Source organism: Merops nubicus, unplaced genomic scaffold (assembly GCF_000691845.1).
Source record: "Merops nubicus isolate BGI_N331 unplaced genomic scaffold, ASM69184v1 scaffold29709, whole genome shotgun sequence".
Classification (NCBI taxonomy): domain Eukaryota; kingdom Metazoa; phylum Chordata; class Aves; order Coraciiformes; family Meropidae; genus Merops; species Merops nubicus.
Genome location: NW_008633512.1, coordinates 13,306 through 34,898, shown reverse-complemented (window position 1 = coordinate 34,898; position 21,593 = coordinate 13,306). Strand labels below are relative to the sequence as shown.

Sequence of the window (21,593 nt, the reverse complement as noted above, 5' to 3'; positions counted from 1 at the left end):
GATTAAGAAACAGAACAAATACAGACATCTATATTGTATTTTAATATATATATATATTTAAAATACAGAAAACTACAAACAAAATTTTTACTGAAGATTAGCAGACTAGAGAAATCAGGAATTTTATAGTCCATTTTCTTCTCACAAAAGTTAAAATAACTTTTCCTAAAAATCTTTTTTTCCACAAGTGAGATTCTATCTTCCTTAAGAAATAGACCTTACACACAGCTTTATGTTGGTGTCTACAGAGTAAAAAATAACAGTATTAGCAGTTTGTATTTTGAATATAGGTAAGTTTACATACTTAATGAAAAGCTGGGAAAAAAAAAAGACAATCAGAAAAGAAATATTTACTTCTCTTTTAGCAAAATAAAAGACTGTTTTTCCCTTGCAAATTACAGGATGACCACACTGACTCATCTGTAAAGATTAAATTAGTTCAAGACAATCTGAACAAATACATTTCACTTATGAAAAAAAGAAGCAAATTCTGTTCCACAAACTATGTTTTCACTAGACTGCTGATGAAGCAAAATTTGTGTAGTGGCTTCAGGTTACGTTCTTTCCAGCGTTTCTAACTGTCAAGTGTCTAGATGTATGCAAGTAATGTGAGCAGTCAACTGCTTGGACACATTGCTTGAGACCTTCCCTTTTGTGGTTTGTAACTACTGTTTTCTGAAAACTACTTGCTTGGTTACATGTTTATTATTTTAGTGTAAAAACTATTCTGATTACTGTTCTAAAAAAGACAATTACCAGAGACTGCTTCACAGAATTCAAAATAAAGCAGTTTAGATGCGTTACCTGCATAACAAATGAAGACTTTAACATTCAGAGCATGAAATTTATCTTCCAGTAACTTTACGAGAACATGACAATCTAGATAATGTTACTGGGGAAAAAAAAAATAAACTATGATGAACTTTCTCTGTTCAAGTTTAGAAAAACCTCAGTTTAGTAACTGAGTTTTTCTCCTCATGCCAGTTAGAGCAACTTAGGAGACCACAAGTGAAGAGAAAGAGTGAAAAAGATGACGTTAGGCAGTCAACTACAATATAGGAGATAGAAACACCAGTGAAATACTAAAAAAACCAAGTAATTTATTTTTAATTTTTTTTGGTGCAAAGACACTTTTTGGGCTCACTAATGCAGATGAGGCTATGGCTGCCCAATTAAATGGTATTCAGCCACCATCCTCAAATGCCTAGAAATATAACATAGGAAACAACCCTTGAAGTTTTACCTTGCTTTCTACACCTAGGGAAAACCAGCCACAAGCAGTTCTCTCAGTAACTTTCATTTAGTTTGCACCTCACATTCACTATAGATTGTAGACTCTCAGTCATCTCTTGGTTCTTAATACTGTTGGAAACAGAGACAATCTGATTTCCAGTTAGTTAAGGGAACCTCAGTCCAGAAAACAAAAGGAAAAACACTGTAGAAAGGTACTGAAGGACTAGTGCGTGCTCATGAAGTGGGCAGTTCTGCTAGCTACAGCATAATCTAAAGTTGGTGCCTGGAGTATGCTCAGCACATACACAGCTGCAGCCTACACCTGTGATATGAACGCATCTGTAAAGAGCAAAGGCATAAGAACAGCACCACACAAGCTTCAAGCTAACAATACCATTAGGTCACATTGCAAGTTATCACAGAAATCCTAATGAGCCGACAACCCCATGTGCTTCTGGATTTTTCTAGATTAAGTAGCACACAGCAGCAAATCAGAGCATAGATCCAGAGCATACCCACACCCAGACCTTCTGTGTAATCCACAGGTTTCATAGCTGTGCCATCAGTTTTGTTAATGTAATTATTGCAACCTCAACCAGAAAAGCATTTGTTGAGTGCTTCTTCTGAAAGACATCACAGAGGAAAAAAAAATGAAAAAGCCTGGAAGTACTTACCAGTTGTACCCAGTAAGAATTCCCCATGTCCTTTTGCAAGAGTTTAACCCTAAACCAGGGCAAATTTCTACCCAAGTGAGTGTAAAATTCACTCCATAGTTTCCTAAAAGGTTGCAGAAGGTACACAACAGAACAGCTGTTGTGTTCTGCTCCAGAGATGGTGACATTTCAATGGTGAACTTAATTCATCCTTACCTAACTCATAGCAGTAAGGTGAAGACTGCTTATAAAGCCACACAGTGATCATACCAAGTATCTTTATGAGCTCTAGTGTAGTCATGCTGGGTGGAACACTACAAGACACAGAGCTTGAAAGCTCTAAAGTTACAAGTTATTGCCTTTGTCCTGCTGTTATAATGCAATATTATCTTTTGCATTTTAATATTTTTGCATACACCTTCAGGACAGGAATCCCAATATCTTAACTGTCTCTATTACGTGATTCCACAGTGCTTTTAAAATCATAAGCAACAGTGAAAACTAACCACATACAATATACACAAATTCCTTATCATCCTTTCTCTGAACTAAAGCAGAAACTTTGTTTGCAGTGCTACTGAATCCCTCAGCTGAGACGTTTCTTTGGACAGTTTTGTATAGTATGCCTGAAGCTAATGGGTCAGACAGCTCAGGAAAACAAAGCAGCAAGAACATATATACAGCCAGGAGCACCTATGGGGTTTTTTGGTAACAATTTCCACTAAGGAATTGATGAACTTCAAGGCAAAAAACACAATACTTTCTTCCTGTGTGGTAATTCTTCAGCTGAAACAGTATTTTAGCTAAAAGAAGATATAAGTTAGAAATATGTAGAGAAAGCCTTGGACTAACATCTTCTTAGCTATAATCACAAATAATTGCCTCTTCCTATACTAATGAGCAAGGCAAAATGGAAAGTCATTTAGACAATTTATTCAGGATAATAGCTTTGTGAGCTAATATTACTGCTGAGAGATTCATTCTCAATTTCCTTGAGTACAATAACAGAGCAGCAGTAAGTTTTTCACTTCAGGGAGCTTTTCTATCCTATATAAACATAAACAGAAATGCCATTATCTATTGATAAAAACAACAAAGCAAGTTAAATAAAGTTTCATATGTTACTATTTCTTGTAACAGCCAACAGCTCCCTGAATCACAAGTGTAAATAAAACACTTCACTTACTGAAATCAATGAGAAACCTTCCAAATCCTTGCCTTTGGTATTGGGGCATGATCATTATGCACGAGACATTGTACTTCTGCTGGCAAAGCTTTTCCTGTGGGAAGGAGAAACAGATCAAGTTCGTCAAAGCCCTGCTGAAGTGGACAACTGCCTGCACCTGTCAGTGTCCTTGTAAAATAACCCAATAAGGTGAACAGATGCACTGGGTCAGTACCAAAGTCAAATACTCCACGTTAGTATTTAATCATAAGGAAGTAGTATCAAACACAGATTTCAAAATATTATTCATTAGTTTCTTTATTATTTACTCAGTATCTTAAAAATCAAACACATAATGAAGTTTAAATGCTGTAAAGCAGGAGAATCACAAGAGGGAAATATTTTCATGCATCACTGGCCATTCTGTCAAGGATACAGAAGTGGACAATAACATGCAAACACATGGTAAAGTTGTGTTTTCTGCAGATGGTACACTAAGTGCCTGCTGGCTTTGCCTTCTCTCTGAATGACTATGGGGCCAGGGTGGAGGGGAGGAACCCCATACCCATAAAACTAAGAAGACACACTTGAAGCGTACTAACTTTTACAAAGCTGCATGCTTCTCATCTGAATCCAAATCAAGGCAGAAGGCTCAGAAGCCACAGCTCCTTCTAACAGAATAAAGTCATATACAGGTAATGGAGACAAGTATCACACTGACTGTTTAAGACAACAGAAGGAAGAATCTAACCCAGGAAGCTGTTCTAATAAGCTTATGAGGATTTTTTTCCATTTTATTGGTAAAAAGGAAAAACCTTGAAGTCTTGTTACCTTTAATAGACTACACACACACAAACCCCCTCAAATTAGCATTAGACAGTTTTGAGGGAGACCAAATGAATCAATCAAAAATATCCACTGACAAGAAGTTGTGCCAAGTACATGTGTAGTTTAATACACCACCTATCACTTCAGCCTCCACACATGACACCTGATCAGTAATGACACTGACAGGATCACATGCCAGGACATTGGTTTCCAAACATTTCTTGAGCTGAGAGAGCAGATACCCGAGCAGTATTTCACAAGGTTTCTTAGTCTCTATGGTATGGTGAAATATTTTCTATGTACAGGCTTCCCAAACTCTGAAGACTGCTATTATGAAGTTCACAACCTGGTAATATATTTGTAATCGCAGAAGAAAAGCAGAGCACTTCTGTCAGCAAGAACAGAAACATGCACACAGACATTAAAAAAACACAAACTAAACCAACCAACCAACCAAAAAAAATCCAAAAAAACAAACCACCAAAAAAATCAAAAGGGGTGGGGTGGTGGAGGGCAGCAAGACAATACATGCACTTCAGTAAACTGAATCACGGAAATAATATGAGATGAAGTTTTTTTCCCCAAAATTTAACTTAAACTTTTGTGGTCATCAGATACAACATACAGGGGTGGAGCAGGGGAAGAAAATGCATCCTTGCTAAAAGAAGGAACAAACATCAAGAGGGACTCACCTTAACATTTGCAGTATCTTAAATAAATCTAGAAAATATTTTCCTATATCAGAGTTGAGATGTTTGTATGCCGCAAGAACTTCCTACTGATGTAAGAGAGCACAAATTGTGCCTACACATCTCACTGTTACTTTAATCCCAGCGAGGCCTACATCTCAGAAGGAACTGGCCACATCCTCAAAAGATCACTGTTTAATATGCAGGTACTCTCACAAGATTTTTAGACAACTTCAAAATACTGTCTTCATATAAATCACTTCTTAAAGAAAGAAAATTATATAGGCAATGGGAGGTGGTGATACGAGGGGCAAGAAGTACTGGACTTCTGAGTAACTTCCAATTCATCACATTTCTTATGGACAATACTGGAAGCTCTTCTTGCTGCAAGCACATCTAACTGCACTTCACACCAAAGGCACCCACCATGAAGTTAGGCAATGCATTCTTACATTCAGTGCAATGACTAACTGCATTAGATCAGACTGTACACAGTAGATGAACATTTGTGTCTCAATAGTCAGCTGGAACTTTTAGCAGTAAAACCATGAGAACAAATCAACATTTCAAATACTTAGCACTTCTAGAAGTTAGACCTGTTATACTATTGCAGCAATGGAAGAGGGCAGAAAAAGATTTAATTTTCAGCTGAAATCATAACACATCCTGGAAGCAAACCAAACAATCAAACAAACAAAAAAAAACATAAAAAATGACCCAAACCAACCAAAAAAAAAGAAAAAAAATCCCAAAGCATGTGGCTGAATGCACATAGAATTTCTCAATTTGCATCAGTCTTTGAGATAAGGAAGTATGAGTGTATGCAAGACAATGCACATTATAATTGAGATTTACAGACAAGATTTCAAGCTTCCAAATGGTTTTTCTTTGCTGTTGGTACAAGCATTAAAGAGAGCAGGAAATTATAAATGTTAAAAAAGCACTTTTTTATTTTTTACCTTAGAGAAATATCCAACTAAATGGCAGCCTTTCTCATCATTTTTTGTAAGGACATAGAAGAGGAATGGTTCAACATCGTAATACAAGGTTTTGTGGTCCAGAAAGAGCTTAGCTAACAAACAAAGATTCTGACAGTAAATTTTGCTCACATTTCCATCAACCTACAAAGCAAGACAGATGCAGTTATTTCCAATGACACCAACATGTTAGGACAAAACAACTTACTGAATCAATCATATCCCAGAAAGAAATAAGAACAATATGGTGTTTAGGAAAAAAAAACATGTTAAGGTTCAGAAGAGAAATGCCCCAGCTTCTTGCTAGGTAAGAATTCTCCCATTAGTACCAATTACTTTGCATTTGTAATTATCCCCCAAGCATCCAGATTTATTAAGCAAAGTTGACCTCTTAATTGTTCAAGTTAGACTAGACTAACCTGGAATGAAAAGGAATATGACTGCCAAACAAAAATGTACTATTTAAAGCTACATTAAAATATGGTTTGGTAGAAGGCAGTGGTGTACAACAAATAAAATAAACCCCAAAACATTGAAGTGTATTATGTTGACTTCTTAAGGTGTAAGGCCAATGAATGTGTTGCCAATTACGTCTCAACCGCAGCAATGTTTTAATTAAATTAGACAAGACAAAATTTCTATGCCAGACCAAAATGTTTTTGAGTGAAAGAAGTAAATTTTCAGGCTAAGTACTACAATTATTCTAGGTATGTTAGAGTGTAAAGATTCAAGCTGTGATGCCGACAGCTATAGAAAAGCCAGACAGAGATGCAATTTCCTAGATCAATTAGTTACTCCCTGAAAGGGAAGGCTCAGTGAAAGGCAACAGCATTTTTGAAATAATCATCTTAATGGAAAGGTTTGCTTGTACTGATGTTCTTTGGTAAAGTCACTAGTGTATTTCATCCACAGAGACAATCAAATGGCATGCACACTGTGCTTAAAAGGAAGTCACATTCTATTCTAATTTGGCCTTAGTTAAGAATCCTAGTTACAAATCTGAGTAAAACACAACTTTTTGGATGTATTTAGGGATTGCAAGGTGACTTCAGTAGTACAGCTGCATTATCCAGATTAAAGAAAAGCATTTAATGGACAGCTACAGCTCCTGAAGTCATCAGGATAAACCTGCATACAGCATTCAAGAACCTATCAAACACATTAAGTTCTCATACAACTCACTCTGTTGTTCAGATGCTTTTTATTTCTCTCCATGCTTATTAGCAAGTGTGCAAATTAAACGCAAACATTAAGCAAGTAGAAATCATCACTGGGTAAGCCATAAGCCTCAAAACTCAAATTATGTTAGCTATCTTTTTCAGTAAGAACATTTGTACAGTAATGTGAATTTCAGGCAAACACAACTTACCAGTTTTAACTGCAACAAGAGTTTAAAAAAAAAAAAAAGGGACTGCAAGTTCAAAAGCAAGCATCTGTCTGAAGTGTCTTCCTACAGCACAGCAGTAAGCTATGTCAAAATCTTCTCTCAAATCTGACAAAGTCACGCTTTCAGCAGGGGTACATAAATCTTAAATGCCAAACTCCTTTCTACGTCTCTCAGAAACAGAAAGCAAGAAAGAAACCCCAAACCCTTCATTCTAACAGAAAATGGCTGCACAGAATTCCTGAAATTATCTTTTAGTACAACAACTGGTAAGTAAGTTTCTACAGTTATCAGAGTAACAACTGACACCAACCTTCAAAATAAACCCCCCCACTTTATTTCAGAAGTATTAACACAAGTGCTTATTGAAGCACCTAAAATAAAGGGAATATGAAGCAGTGGAGAAGAGTTTGGGCATCGCTTTCACATGCTTCTTGACTCCATATGTTTTGTGTTAACCCTCCACTTCCCCACTCCCCTTCTCAGACCTGTATTTTACTTTAGTTTTTAAATAAGTTTTTATTCACATGCTGGCAGTAGCTAATGAAAATAAACTGGAAAACAGGATTTGCTGTTTGTGTGTGTATGTATGTTGTTTGTGTTTGTATGTTTGTGCAGTATGGTGCACAATTCCTAATACCTACTAATAGAGAAAATAAGTTATTGTGGACTGACTAGTACAGTTTTGTTTCTTGATAGGAAAAGAGTTAAGTTTGTTTACAACTTAAGTCTTTTGCTGGCAGACCTACAATCTTTATAAAAACTGCCCAAGTCAGGAAGGAAGCCATTTGGATGCAGATAGCTTTTTTTTGTTTTTTTTTAAATAGCACAAAACCAAACAAGTGGACCAAATATTAAGATCTGTTTCTAATTTAAGCACTTCAAGACTGCATCTACCATTGTTTGAAGAGATAATGGCAATGACTAAGAACAAAAGACATTTATACAATATGAAAACAAGTTTCAAGTAGAAACCATACCTGCAATTTAAAAGAAATTACCAATATAAATATCTAAATATTGTTGTTGAGAAACAACCTCAAAAGAGGTTCTAGTAACCTCAGCAGTCTCTTCTGTTAATACAATTGGTAACAACTCTTGAGAAATAGGAATGTGGAGGTTAATGCATAGCTTTAATAACTGCAGGTATGCTCTTTGAAACACAGAATTTGTGCTGTTCAGGATATCCTTAAAACATCAGACTTTAAAAGAAGCAGTCTCCCAAAAGAATAATTTAAATTAAAAAAGAACAAATATCCACAAGCTCAATTCTGGACTTTATAAATTCAAGGCAGTGTGTTCTAGCTCAAACTGGACTGAACCTCTGTCACCTGACCAGGATGTTTCAGGGCAACTTTCTTAACTTGGAAGGAATGCAAAAGCACTTAGTAGCTATGTTTTTATATTTAGAACAATACACAAGAAACTTCTTTGCTTGCTTTTATACACTGGAGGTATCTTTATATTTAGAACAATACACAAGAAACTGCTTGCTTTTATACACTGGAGGTATCCACATTATGATTAGGGTTCTTCCATCACCCCAGTGACTCAAAATCACCAGAAATGAATGGGTGAAAGAGGTACTTCTGCTGAGAAGGGAAAGGCAATTCAGTCAAAGGGCTTCCATTGCAGTCCCCATCCAAGATGCACACTATACACAAGTACCTTAAGGGGCTGGCTAACACACGAAGTACAAGTAAAGAAATTAAGAATTGTGAGAGAACATGGCAGGGCAGAACAGAACAGGGAAGACAGATTTGGTTTTGCAGTATAAGAACAATCTCCAAGGAGTATATAAGTATGTTTAAAGTTTTCACTAGCACTATCACTAGCTCTACAACTGGTAACTTTCAGAAGTTGCCTTTTTTTTTTTTTTTTTAACACATACGTACCTCAAACACTGAAAGGTCATTTCTTCTGTAGATTTCGTTGGCTGGAGGATGAAACCAGCCACATTTCTTTGAATGCCGTAACAAAATATTTTTACTTTTCATGTATTTAAGACAGAATTCACACAGGTAAAGCTTTGGTAATCTGTATGAAAATTAGAAAGATATTTTATATAAAGGATTTGTTAAATTCTGTAAATAGTTACCACAAAGTGAAAGACCCTCCCCATTTAAATATAAGGTACCATAAGTAGATGCTGCTTATGTTTAAATAAATACATTAAAAGTGAATGATTAAGCATACACATATTAGCCATTAGAACAGGAAGATAAGAAAAGATCAGATTCTGTGCATCACAGTGAATCTAGTTCAACAGATTTGGACTGTGGTCAGCTGTTTTGTGGTCCAGCCTCTGGTAAATCCCATTTACTTCCCCCTCCACATTACACCTGGCCTTTTGTTGTGGTCTCCATCAAAGCAGACACCAGGATTCATACCTCAAAATTCACCCTTCTTCTTCCAGTAAAGACAAAGGAGGCACACAGCAAAATACAGGCAATCTCATCCCCTTTAGTTTTCCTTATTTTGTACGTGGGGAAGGTTAGGAGATTATTTTTCTTTCCACTGTCTTCCAAATGCTTGGGTGGGACAGCACACTGTAGGATAGTACTCCCTCACCTCCATCTGAACTATCACTTCACTTGAGCACAGAAGCCTATCCAGTTTGCAGACTGGCTGAGTCTCACCTCTACACATCTCCAGGCAACAAAGATGATCATAATCCTCTGGGCAGGATTCAGTTCTGACTATGAGTAACCCACATGCCCTGTGTATGACAATGCTGGCAAGTGTTCTACATATCAGAAACCACTTCTCTCTGTGAATTTTAAGGCTATTTACCTTCATTTTTAAATTCCTGAAGCAGCAGAAGACTGCTGCAGAAATTCATTAGTCTACAATGTTTTAGAACAGAGGACAATCTTTATCTGCTCTAAAGATACTGGCACATCCTGGGATCATGCTGGGATCATAGCCACGGTTTACACTACTCCAGTATTCTAAGGAAGTTTATCAACAATATAAAAAGTTGAACTGTTTGTTCCATGACATAATCCTAATGCACTCAGAGCCAAGAACCACACTGCCTCCTACAGATGCCATCCCATTGTTGCCTCCTACTAATAATTACCCAGCATTATGCCTCTATCTGGAATTAGTTTGCTTGATGGAACAGGTAGCTCTCTCTTTCACAAAATGATATAAATTGAGGGAATAAAAAAGCAACTTAAATAAAATAGTTAAAATAGCTCTCTGCCAGACTCTGAGGTACACCCTAGCAAAGGAGGACAGAAACAAGATACTGCTGCCACAACTTGCTCACTTTGAATTTATTTCCCTAGCATACTCAGACTTCTCTCTGGTCCCTAGAAAAAGGAGGTTAACAAATTCTGGATGACAAACAAGATTAACTGCTCTAAATGGCCAGAAGTTGAACACACGTGGCTGCAACAGTTAAAACAAACAAAACCGTATCAATACACACTGCAAGACTTTTTATACAGGAGTAGGAAAATCAGTCTTTAAAATGCATCTTTGATTAGAACTATTAAAATAAAAGAGAAATCCTTGTTCTCACATGAATACAAAAGCATACTTACTTTAAAAGTTGTAAACTATAAAAAAAATTACAAAAAGTAAGAAATTAAATTACAATTATCACATTAGCAAAAAATCCAATAATGTATGAATCTTGACAACTTGCTACCTTGCATATTCCTGTGGGTAAGGTGAAGAATACCAGGTCTGGATCTCATATTTTCCAAACTCAATCACTGAAGGATATCGCCCACTTGTTTCACCAGTGTTTTTGCAACCAATTTTCTGTCAGGTGCAACAAAAGCAAAATATTATAGAAAAAGTAGAAGGAAAGTTAGCTTTAAATTATCAGTTTCATCCAGTGAAAGTGTATGAAACCTGAAGTATTCAAATCAGTTGCTCAGTTCTTCTACCTGGGATAGAGAGAGGACATAACCTGCAAATAGTCAAATATAAACAGTGAAAATTTCTTTCAGGGTGCCAAAGGACTAAATGTGAAGTTAAGTGAGCAGTGCTTACAAGTAAGCACAGACTAATAGGTGGTGCATGGCCCAGACAAACCAGAGGCAAAACTACCTCCCTTCTCTTCTTCTGCAGCATCTAATTCAAGGACTTCTCTGCAGTTCTGGTTCAAACTCAAAGCTGTCCTTTTGTCAAAACAATGAAGGATAAGGCATCAGCAGAAGCCTTCTAGAGTCCTTGGAATTTACGTCATAACAGTCAACAGTATGCTAACACAAACTAATATCTGTTATCATATTGAAGTTAAGCTGATCAGAAAATGACTGCTAGACAAAAAAGAACTGGCAAAATACAAAAAAGGAAGAAAGGTCTAGGGAAAAATACAGCAGTATTAGCTTTCCACAGTGGCTGCTTTATCCAGAGGAGAATCATCAGGCACATTCTTACGAACCAACATCCTCTCAGTCCTGACCAGGACGTCAGCTATTCTTCATCTCCATGCTTCACCAGTGGTAGTCCTGCACCCAAAATGCTCAAGTATATCTTTCAAAAATCTGTCTCAAGTGGCACTTATCATCTGACCCATTCCAGTGTGATGACTTGCTACCATCTAGGAGAATGCAACTGTATATACAGTCATCCAAGTTAAATTCACAGCAGACATTACAAATTAGATCAAAAGGAATACATTAAAAAAGAAGATTGAGAGACACATGAAAATGAACAGTTTTTATTTACAGAAATAAGTACATTTTATGCAGCATGATTCTTACCTCCAGAGAAAGTTCTCGAGCCTGCTTAAATACTTCCAGATCCTCCTGTGTAACACTGTCCTTGGTTCCCATGAGAAATACATCCGTATTTTCTTGTTTGATGCTTAGTTTGATTTCAGTATCTGTTATTTAAAACCAGCAAAAAGTTTATTCACAGACATGAAGGTTACATATGCCTTACCAAAGTTATATCCTAAATAGGGTTGCAGCAACTACGGCTGCTATGACTCCCCATTTCAATTAAATTTGGGATTACTAAGTAACAGAAATGAAACCTTCCCCCCTCTTGTTTTGTAGTTTGCTGTTGCATGAGCTATTTTTGGTACTTGCTTGTCTGTCTGTATAAGCCTTTACAGTCCAGTTCTACCAAAATAGTTTTGAACCTCATGAAATAAGAGTATATTCTATCACTAGAACTATGCCACTTGACAAATTCCACTATACTCTAACAAGGGAAAAATAAAAGAAAAAACAAAAGAGATAAAAAAAAGTTGCCCTTATAAGTTGGAGAGCAATGCTAAGCTAAGTCTACATTCAAGCATTATATTTCTTCTCAAAGTAATTACTAAAAAGGTAGTCCACAGCAGTACAGACCAAGTGTTGTGGAGACTGTAGCAGGATGGAATTGTTCATGAAAAAGCAATGGAGCAGAAGGATATGAATTGAAATGACCACCATTATAAGCACTGACAGCACACAATCAGGATGACAGCACTACGGCCAGAAAAAGGGCAGGGGACAAACAAGGAAGTAGCATGAAAAGTAGTGACTCATGCGGTACTACACAGCCATAAGCAACATTATGAAGGCATTTGGGGCTCCTAGTGTCACTACAGATGCAAAAAATAAAAAAAAAGGTGGTGTGGTATTAGTCAGGAAAAAAAAAAAACAACCAAAAAACAAACGTGTTTAAGATTTAGTCAGCATTAGATACAAGGTCAAAGTTTCATTGCTTTTGGATGGAAGTGAAGTAAGAACAAGAGAAATAGCTAAGACCTATGTGACAATATAAGAATTTTGGTTTTGGATGGGACGCAGGTTTGGTTGGCGCTTTGACCTTTGCTTACCATCATCCTGATCAGGTTTAATCCTTCCGTCTGCCAAGCTCCCCTTCCCTGGTGAGGGCGTCCCCATCTGAGGGGTCACTTTATACTTTAACCTGCCTAGAATCCTGTGCTTTTTAAGGAAAGTTGTTCTCTTGAGGTGAGCAATTGCTTTAATAGCACGTCCTCTAGACACACCCCATCCAGAGGTACAGGCATGAGAAATAAACTTACTTCTAACCTCCTTCTGTCCAAAGAAATGACTAATAGATTTTGGCGTGGAAGATAACTCTGGTTTACAAGGCAAACGCTTGGGTGGCACATAGCTTGGGTGTCCCTTTTTGCGAGACTGTCCCTGAGCAGTATAGATATGAGAGAGTCCATCAAACAGTCCCTTCAGCTGACTGTTACTAGGAAAGCTACTAAAGGAAGGTATGCTTGACTGACTGGAAGAACTCTGGAGAGAGTTAGAAGAAGTGGAAGTGCTGAATTTTTGCAAACTGGGGCTCTGACCAGAGATGGGGGTTGGGGGTAAAAGTGAAGAAGGTGGAGGTTTTAGCTTTTGTGTGGTACCTGTAGCCAACACAAGAGAAGTGCATGATTGTTTCTGAGAGACCTTTTTCCTTGGACGATAGTGCTTTGAAAAGTCTATTACTTCACCTCGTGATCTGCGACCATCAGGTGATGGTGTAAAGAACTTAGTAAGGCCATCAATGAGCCCTTTGGTTTTCTTGTTAACTTTAAGTGTAGAGGCAGGTATGTAGGTGGAGGTGGTGGTGATTTTGGTGGTGGCACCAGGCCGAGTGGGGTCTGTAACAGGCAATCTGCTGCTTGAATCCTTCACAGATGCAGCATGACCAGATGAAGGTGTGGTACAGACTTTAGTCTTTTGACCCCTACCAGGTGACCCCCTTCCTGTGAATGCATTCACGGATCCTTCATCACTGGTTACAGACCTATGCAAAAATTTAGAAAACAAAAATCAGCATTAAAAATCTGTAACTACTGCCAAATAGTACATTTACTACAGTTTATACAGATATTTATGCCACCATACTTAAGAATCTTTAAAGAAATGTAAAGACATGCACACTTTGGAAATACATTTCACACTATGACATAAAATAGCAAAATTTTTTTCCTTTTTGCTGCCTTCCCCCTCCTCCTCCCCTGCCCCAAGATAGTACACAGTACATATAAATAGAAGCAGCTGGGATCACAAGACCTGCGAAGCATACAGCCTCCCCACCTACTTTTAGGCATGGCAAAAGTGTGCTTCTTTGCAGGAAAGCATCAGTGCACTTTCTGAGTACACACAAAGGAGACACACATTCAGAGTTAATATATTACTGTGTATCAAAATGCTTAACTTGAGAGCACATTTGCTTAAACTGTAGAGAAAGTCTGTTAGCCCTTTAAAACAATGCAGTCATATTTCAAAAAACTGCTAATTTTTCCACACTCTTGCTGGGTTATGTATATCAACACTGGCAGCAAAAATTACCACAAAAAACCTAAAAGCAAAATGAGGTTGTTTATGAAGAGCATTACAACAAAACCAAAGAAATAGACTCTGTCTTCTTTAGAAATTGTAACAATAGCTAACACAAAATCTGCAAAGGAAAGGAAAAAGCAAAACTGTAAGACCAAGTGGAGTTTGTAGACAAGCTGTAAACCTATCAAGCCTAGCATGTAAGGTGTTAAGCAGAGCAGGGAATGTTATTTAAATGCTAGGAAATAAAAGGGCATACTTATAGCCAACATTTGTGACATCAGAAGTAGAGGTTTACCTGGTCACAAACGACTAAAGAGAGGAACAACACTGAATGATACACTGGAGAGCAGTATTTTTTAAGTATATAGGAAGAGAATGTTTAAAAGTATTTCCAGTAAAAGAAATAGAATTAAGGAAGCATGATCAAATGGCAAATCCAAACAAAGCTACATAGTAGCATCAAATGATACCATTCTCTTTTCCATCCTGCTCTTTGAAGTTAGCTTTTTTACTTTGCAACAGAAAGTTGTCTTCCACAGATTTTGCCTTCTTAATTGAGATGCTGAAGTAATTAATTCCAACAGGTTACTTCTAATTAGATATTGCACAGCCCAAGGCTATCATCTGGTTTACTGAACTCCAAGGGCCCACCAGTTTAAGAACTAGCCCCTTTTTCAGTCACACATCCTGAATTTGGCTAGCTCCTAAGAGGCAACAAAACCAAAACCTTCTAAGTATTTTGAATTCTTTAGTGTCATAAGCCTATGTTCATCACAAGAGCTATTTCTCACTACCAGATGCAGTAACCACCAGCAGTGCCAGAGGCCAACACACACCTCTTTTTAGTTAATACTACGCAGTAATTTGCCTGTGAAGAGCTGCCAACAGATGGTCAACAGACAAAAAAATGATTCCAGTACTACTGGACAGACTTTCTTTGTATTGCGCTGGCATTACCTAACCTCCTTGTACTTCATGTGACCAAACATTTATGTATGATACTGTGGTCTTCTGTACCCCACAATCACTTTTTAAAAGTACTACATGAAGAAGAATCTCTTCTCTTAAAACACCTCCTAACCACTGTTTTTCCAAAACAAGATTACTTTGTTTTACCTATTAGACATTGAAGTTATAGAACTGTCTGGAGTATTGCAAATATTTGTTACACAAAGAACACCCCAATACTACTCTAACATGCTTATATAGCTCACATGCTACAAAGAACAGAAAATCTTTATTAAAATGTTCATAAACATCCCATGCTAAGAGAACTTCTGCATGACATTTATTTTAGAAGTCATAGCTCAGAATCCCATTAGCAAAATGTAACAGCAAAACCCTCACAACCTTCCCAATCTTTCTTCTACATGTATGAGGAAGGAGGAGAAGCAGAATTACTGTCAGACTGCTAAATTGAGTGTGGGAACCCAAATCAGAGGCATGTTTCTAAGAGAAGATGGCAGTACTGTATTAGAACCCTAACCTCCAATTAAAGGCTTAGCAGTTTTCAAAGCATAAAACCAGAGCTGTAGCTAGAGATACATGGACTGGTTTTATTATGCAAACAATGATTGGAAGTTGTATGGCTACTTCTATGATCTTCAAGTTCCTAAGTTATTTAGTCAGGAGAAGAATGGAGAAGTAAAAGAATGTTTCACTCACTTCCTTTAAGAGCATGCTCTTAAGAGCCACTACAAGTACAATCTTTTACTTTCACATAGTGCCACACTTCATCCTTGTCCTGTATTACTTTCCTAGAACAACATACACTGAACTTCAGTCCAAGGACCAAAGGCAAGACAACAGATCCTGGCAGAGAGAGAGGGGAAAGAGAACACAGCAAGCTGCACAGCACCAAGCACATCAATTTGATTAGTGTACTGTACTCTCATACTCTGAGTATATTTTTTTTTCATTTTATTATTACATGTTGGGCTCACTGGCTCCAGAAATCCTTATTCTGCATAACGCAAAGTTTTACAGCAGCTGATGTGAAGCTCTGAAGAACACTAGATAGGTGTTCAGACTACAGAAAAAAATGGCTGGGTAACAGCAATGTGACAGAATGAGGAGTAGAGTTGGAAAGCTTTTTAGCTGCTGTGGCAACATGGCCAAACAGTTAAATAGGAGGAGAAAGGTGTGTGTGGATAGGAACATGTGATGCAGGGCAACCTGCTACTGGAGGTAACATAGAATCTGTTCCTGAGTAACAGTCTAATGGCAACTCAGTGTTTAAATGCTACTTAAGCAATCCTCCAACCAAGCCTTAAGATGTCCAATGACAGTGTTCCCCAGAAAGACAGATGTCAAAAGAATTACAGCACTCTCTTGTCCTAGGTAAACATTCCTGAGAAGCAAGAGGAACTGCAACTTCTTTGCCTAGTAACCAGTGGAAGCTTAACAGCAGAATTCAAGTAATATTTTTTTCCAGAGAACCCCTAAACCAAGAACGTCTGTCTTACTTGTAACCTACAAAGCTTCCTTTTTGGAATGGCTTTTGTGAGGTGGTATTAACTAATAAAGTTATTTTTATACAACTTTTGAACAGGTCTTTGAAGTTATTAGGCTGAAAGGCATATAATAGAATATTCGTTACCTACTTTCCACAGCTTGAAATACAGTTAAAAACTGTAGTGGAACCTGCACCTAACTCCTATCTGACTACATCCTCATAAACATGAAAAAAGAATATATTTAATAGAAACCTACAACATTCGTTGCTTTAGTTTATTTTTCGGTCGTCCAATAGGTTTTGCATATCGTCGCCTTATCTGGGCAGCTTTCTCATGAAGTAGCTTTCTCCCTTTCTTCTTTGGTCTACAGACCTGGCAAATCCACATCCCTATATAAAGGAAAAAAAAGTTTAATTGTACACAATGTATTTAATCTGTACTGCAGGTGTCTGCCAAGATACATGCTAACTACACAAGGTCAACAATTTATCTTATGAACAGAAGACAGGGAAGTGGTCAGAGAAAAGTGGTCCATTTCTACCCAGATTTGAAACTTCTGAAAGCAAAGTGGTAGCTTATCCCTCCTTATACTACCTAGAACTTTCTTCAGATAGAGTTAAGACAAGGAAAAGAAAAAACTGCATGTGTTCAAAAGCAATCTAGACTACAGTACACTACCAGATTACACCTAGGTGTGTTTAGCTTAATACACAAGGACTTGAATTTGGCATCCTTTTAAGGACAGATGACCACGTCTGAACATTTATTTATTTATAAGGCTGTGGAGTTAGGGAAAAAATTAAAAAAAAAAAAAAAGCTGAAAGAAGTCTTTAGTGTAACTTTAGTGTAACTTCAGGAAAGCCATAAAGATGTAAGAACAGAAGTGAGAGGTGCTGTGTATCAGAACTCTAGAGATTAGAGACCCTGAACACACAGGTGTTTTGTTTGTCTTTTTTTGATTGCTCTTACAAAGGGCACGTGCTCTAAGGATTTGTCAGTGCATACACTCCCAGTGTTTCAACAGCCTTCATAAAACGTCCCCTTCAATACACTAACAACTCAATACACAGTGATTTTACCTGGCCAACTGACTAGAAAGATCCTACTATTTCCTGAGGAAAAAAATCTCAAATAAAGAAAAGTAAATTTGGCTTTGACATGAATGCAATCACACTGTTTACCAATTCAAAAATACTTAGCATGCTCAAGAGCTACGGATCACTTCATATGAGAAAAAAGTGTGAATGAAACTATTTTCAAAGAATGGATTTTTATTATCACCTTTTGGCATTCGGGAAAGTGGTGGGTCACAGCACTCCATGTGGAACCCTCTATCACATGAGTCGCAAAAAAGCATGTTATCCTGAAGGTGGGGGAGGAGGAAGAGGGAAAAAAAAGACTTAATACAGCATTGCTTTAAGTTATACATCAGTGATTTGCATTTGTATATGTGCTAAGTGTAGAGCTACATTAAACAATAAAAAGTCAAGTAACAGCCAACAGTTTGACTTACTGCATTTTTGCCTTGGATCCTACATGCACTGCATGTCTTGCATTCAATACACTGCCATCTTAAGGCCTTCACATTTGTTGTTAATTCAGGACAGAACTTCAAACATGAAGGGTGTCCTAAAAAAAAAACCCAAAATATTTAAAGCGTGAGATTTAAGACTGGTAAAATTGATTCCTAAGTTCAACAGGATGTAGCCAGCACCACCAGAACCCTGCAAGCAACAGCTGTTCTCAGAACTTTGCAACACATTACTTAACTCACCGACATCATACAAAGACACAGAATAACTACCATAAAACTAATTTATGAAGAGACGCAGAAAACTGACTTCTGCTGTAACCGACACCTGTAAGTGGTCTACACAAGCACCTGAAATTGAATTTTTATTTTCACTAGTTTATTTCCATGGCACATTGAAATGCGATTAATTCTGAAAAATCTTTTTTTCAAACTTGACCCCACTCCCCTTTCATAACAGTGTAACATAAACAGAGGAAATCTTTAGATAAAACTGCATTATTTTTCTAAATATACTCATTATTAGTATAATTATACCACTTCTCACGGTAGCCTAGAAAGCCTATACGGCTATTCCAATTAATACAAAGTACCAGAGAACTAAACACATACACCACCTTCAGCAATACTGACAGTGATTTTCCATGTTTTCAACACCCTCAACAGAGTATTTGCTTCATCCAGAAAAGACAAAAGCACTGCTAAACAGGAAGGGGTAAGCCTTCCCAGGGAAACACTTTTTGCCGGCATTATACTCGGAGATTGTCAAGAGTATCAGCCTCCAAGTTTTCAGAACGATAAGAATCCCTGATGCCGTGCTGCACTTACAGATGGCTGCAGGGATGTGATGTGCATGAAGGATGCTTTTTTCTCACTGTCAGAACCAGGACATGGGCTTTCTTCCAGCTAATGGTGATTCAGACTCCTTATCCACTGTTTCTCAGTTCAAGACTAAGATAAACCACCACAAACAAGAACACAGGCTAATCCATGAGCATTTGCTATTTTTGTCTTCTAACAGACTGATGCATGAATGGAAAAGATGGCTAATGGAATGCAAAAGCCACTTTAATAAGTGCAAATTTCAGATTTTTTTTTCTTTTTATTGGATGTACCCAAGGCTTAATTTGTTATTTGTTGTTATTTTTTAAAAGACACCTTAAATTGTGTAAATATGGCATAATCTCAAAATAAAATACTGAAATATTAATAAAGAACAATCAATAATAAATTCAAAGAGTGGTTTCAGAAACAGATACTAAAAAAAATGTAATTTGATTCTTAGCATTCATTTTAAGATACATTAATAAATTTTTGTGATTGAAACTGAGTGTGCACTGAAATTGACTATTTTTTTTGAAAGTTACAAGTACACTGCAGAGTTGAGTTTGATGCTACACTGTTTCCTTCAATAAAGCTTAAGTAGTGCTTTATTTAAAAAATATGCTAAGAAGTAAGGAAAAAAGCTCCCCAGAGTGGCTGATATTAATAATCAATATCACAGAAAGACTCATTTCATCAACCATGACTTAACAACTATATTAACACATTAAAGTGTAATCATAAACCAATTACCTCCATATAAGTACATTTAATTCCAGTTATCTACCCTGCACAGAAGTGATTTACTTCAAGGAGCAAGTTCTGGTCCTGCTTTAAATTGTTGATTTCAGCTTTGCCTTAAGCAAATAACTGGGAAGGAAAAACATAAGAAATGTCCATTCTCCCTGGTTGGCAACTATGCACAGATTAGGTGGAACAGGGTTTCTTTATTTCTGTTATCTAACAACGTAACATTGCTCATTCAAGCAATTACACAGCTTAACACATTTGTTAATATCCTTAAGTGTTAGATTTCACTATTGAACACAAAGAGAAAAATCCATTTGCATTAAATATGAAAATTCTGTCTGCAACTCCAAGTCCTTGAGCCACAAATAACTAGTGGCTGGAGGAATGCCAGCGGTAACCGTCACCACGCATTTGCCACGTTGTTTTACTGTCTTTCCTAGGCGTGCACTGGCACAGACAGCACAAAACTTTCAGACTGCAAAATATCAATTGGTAGTGTTCTTTAATAGCTAATACTTATGCTCTTCATTTTAGACACAGATTGACATAATGCAAATATAACATGTAGAGGGTAATGGCTACCAGGACGTGAAGTAGTAATCAACACAGGTTTCGTTTTTAAAAGGGACTCTTAACTACTTCTGTAGTTTAACAAATTTCTGTAGTCACATAAATGGAGTCATTGTGACCTTCAGTGATTTTACAGCTAGTTTCTTTACTTGGAAAGAGCTGAAGATGGAAAGCATGTATCTAGTTTTACAACTGACAATATTTGAGCTCTAACTGATATAAACTGAAATCGAGAACATACTATCTCCTCCACATCCAGAAGCTGATCTGTCAAGAGGTTTTCAACACTTGATCAATCTCAAGTTTAAAGTGTTTGAGATGATAAGTGTTTCTCCTGATTCAGTCACTTGACTTTCTTCTAAAACTCTGCAATATCAATGTTTTAATGTAGCACACAAGTTTAACAGGTTACTGTACATTTAGACCTTTGAAAGCTGGAAATTTCCATCAGGAATACATATAGGCTTATTTTAAAATAGAACTATTAAAAATGAAATTCTTTAATATTCGTTCTTATCTACCCCAGTTAGAAAAGGTTAAGATTTGCGATACATTGATGTGGCAGAAATAGGTGAGATTAGGAAGTTAAAACAGAATATCTCACTCCTTTGTGACTGAAGCCAACTCCTTTAACCCACCCACTTTTGTTTCCTTGTTGCAAATTTGGCCTTTTTTGTTCTCCAAAGTATTTGACAAAACAACTAGTCTTCTAAGAGAACAAGCATTATTACATTGACAACAACTATTTACAGTGCTAAATGAGATATGCTAATATCTCCAGTTATTTTTAACTTTGATACAGATGTTGGGAACTAATGTATGATAATTCACAAAAACAAAAACACCCTATGTTTGATAACCTTTTAGGCAGAAAAGTTTATTATTAAGAGTGACTTTAGCTATAAGCAAAGAACAGTGCACCTGTCTCAGGCATGTAGTAGGTTTTCCCACCTGCAGATTTTTTAGCAGTTCATTTTATCCACCCAGCCAACATTCTCCCAGTGATGGCAACAATTAAGACAAGTCCCATATTTCCTTAATCTTAAAGAATACCCTAAATCTCCTTTATAAACAATGTCTGCACAGTCCTTTCTGAACTCTCCTTTTCCGTGCCTATTCCTCTTGTCCCGACTTTGATGCCCTCACTGTTCTTTCCAGTTTTCCCTACAAAACTTTGATTGGAAGCCCTCTTGTCTTCCCAGCCTAGCATACTATTTGTTTGAAGGACAGCATCCACAGGTATTCTACTTTTAGCTATTTTTTCCCCTTTTTA

The 21,593-nt window shown here is 37.0% G+C and overlaps 1 protein-coding gene across 1 annotated transcript in view; it reads right to left on the bottom strand.

Annotated features, from left to right (window-relative positions):
* The window catches only part of LOC103780595 (histone acetyltransferase KAT6B-like), a gene marked incomplete at both ends in the record, with an annotated part of 43,757 nt that overhangs the window by 19,403 nt on the left and 2,761 nt on the right, over nucleotides 1–21,593 (bottom strand). The window contains 9 exons of the mRNA XM_008948284.1: nucleotides 3,073–3,166; nucleotides 5,528–5,689; nucleotides 8,825–8,966; nucleotides 10,588–10,703; nucleotides 11,654–11,775; nucleotides 12,721–13,652; nucleotides 16,904–17,036; nucleotides 17,929–18,010; nucleotides 18,161–18,276. Coding sequence (XP_008946532.1) covers nucleotides 3,073–3,166; nucleotides 5,528–5,689; nucleotides 8,825–8,966; nucleotides 10,588–10,703; nucleotides 11,654–11,775; nucleotides 12,721–13,652; nucleotides 16,904–17,036; nucleotides 17,929–18,010; nucleotides 18,161–18,276 — 1,899 coding nt within the window. The remainder of the gene's footprint in view (nucleotides 1–3,072; nucleotides 3,167–5,527; nucleotides 5,690–8,824; nucleotides 8,967–10,587; nucleotides 10,704–11,653; nucleotides 11,776–12,720; nucleotides 13,653–16,903; nucleotides 17,037–17,928; nucleotides 18,011–18,160; nucleotides 18,277–21,593) is intronic.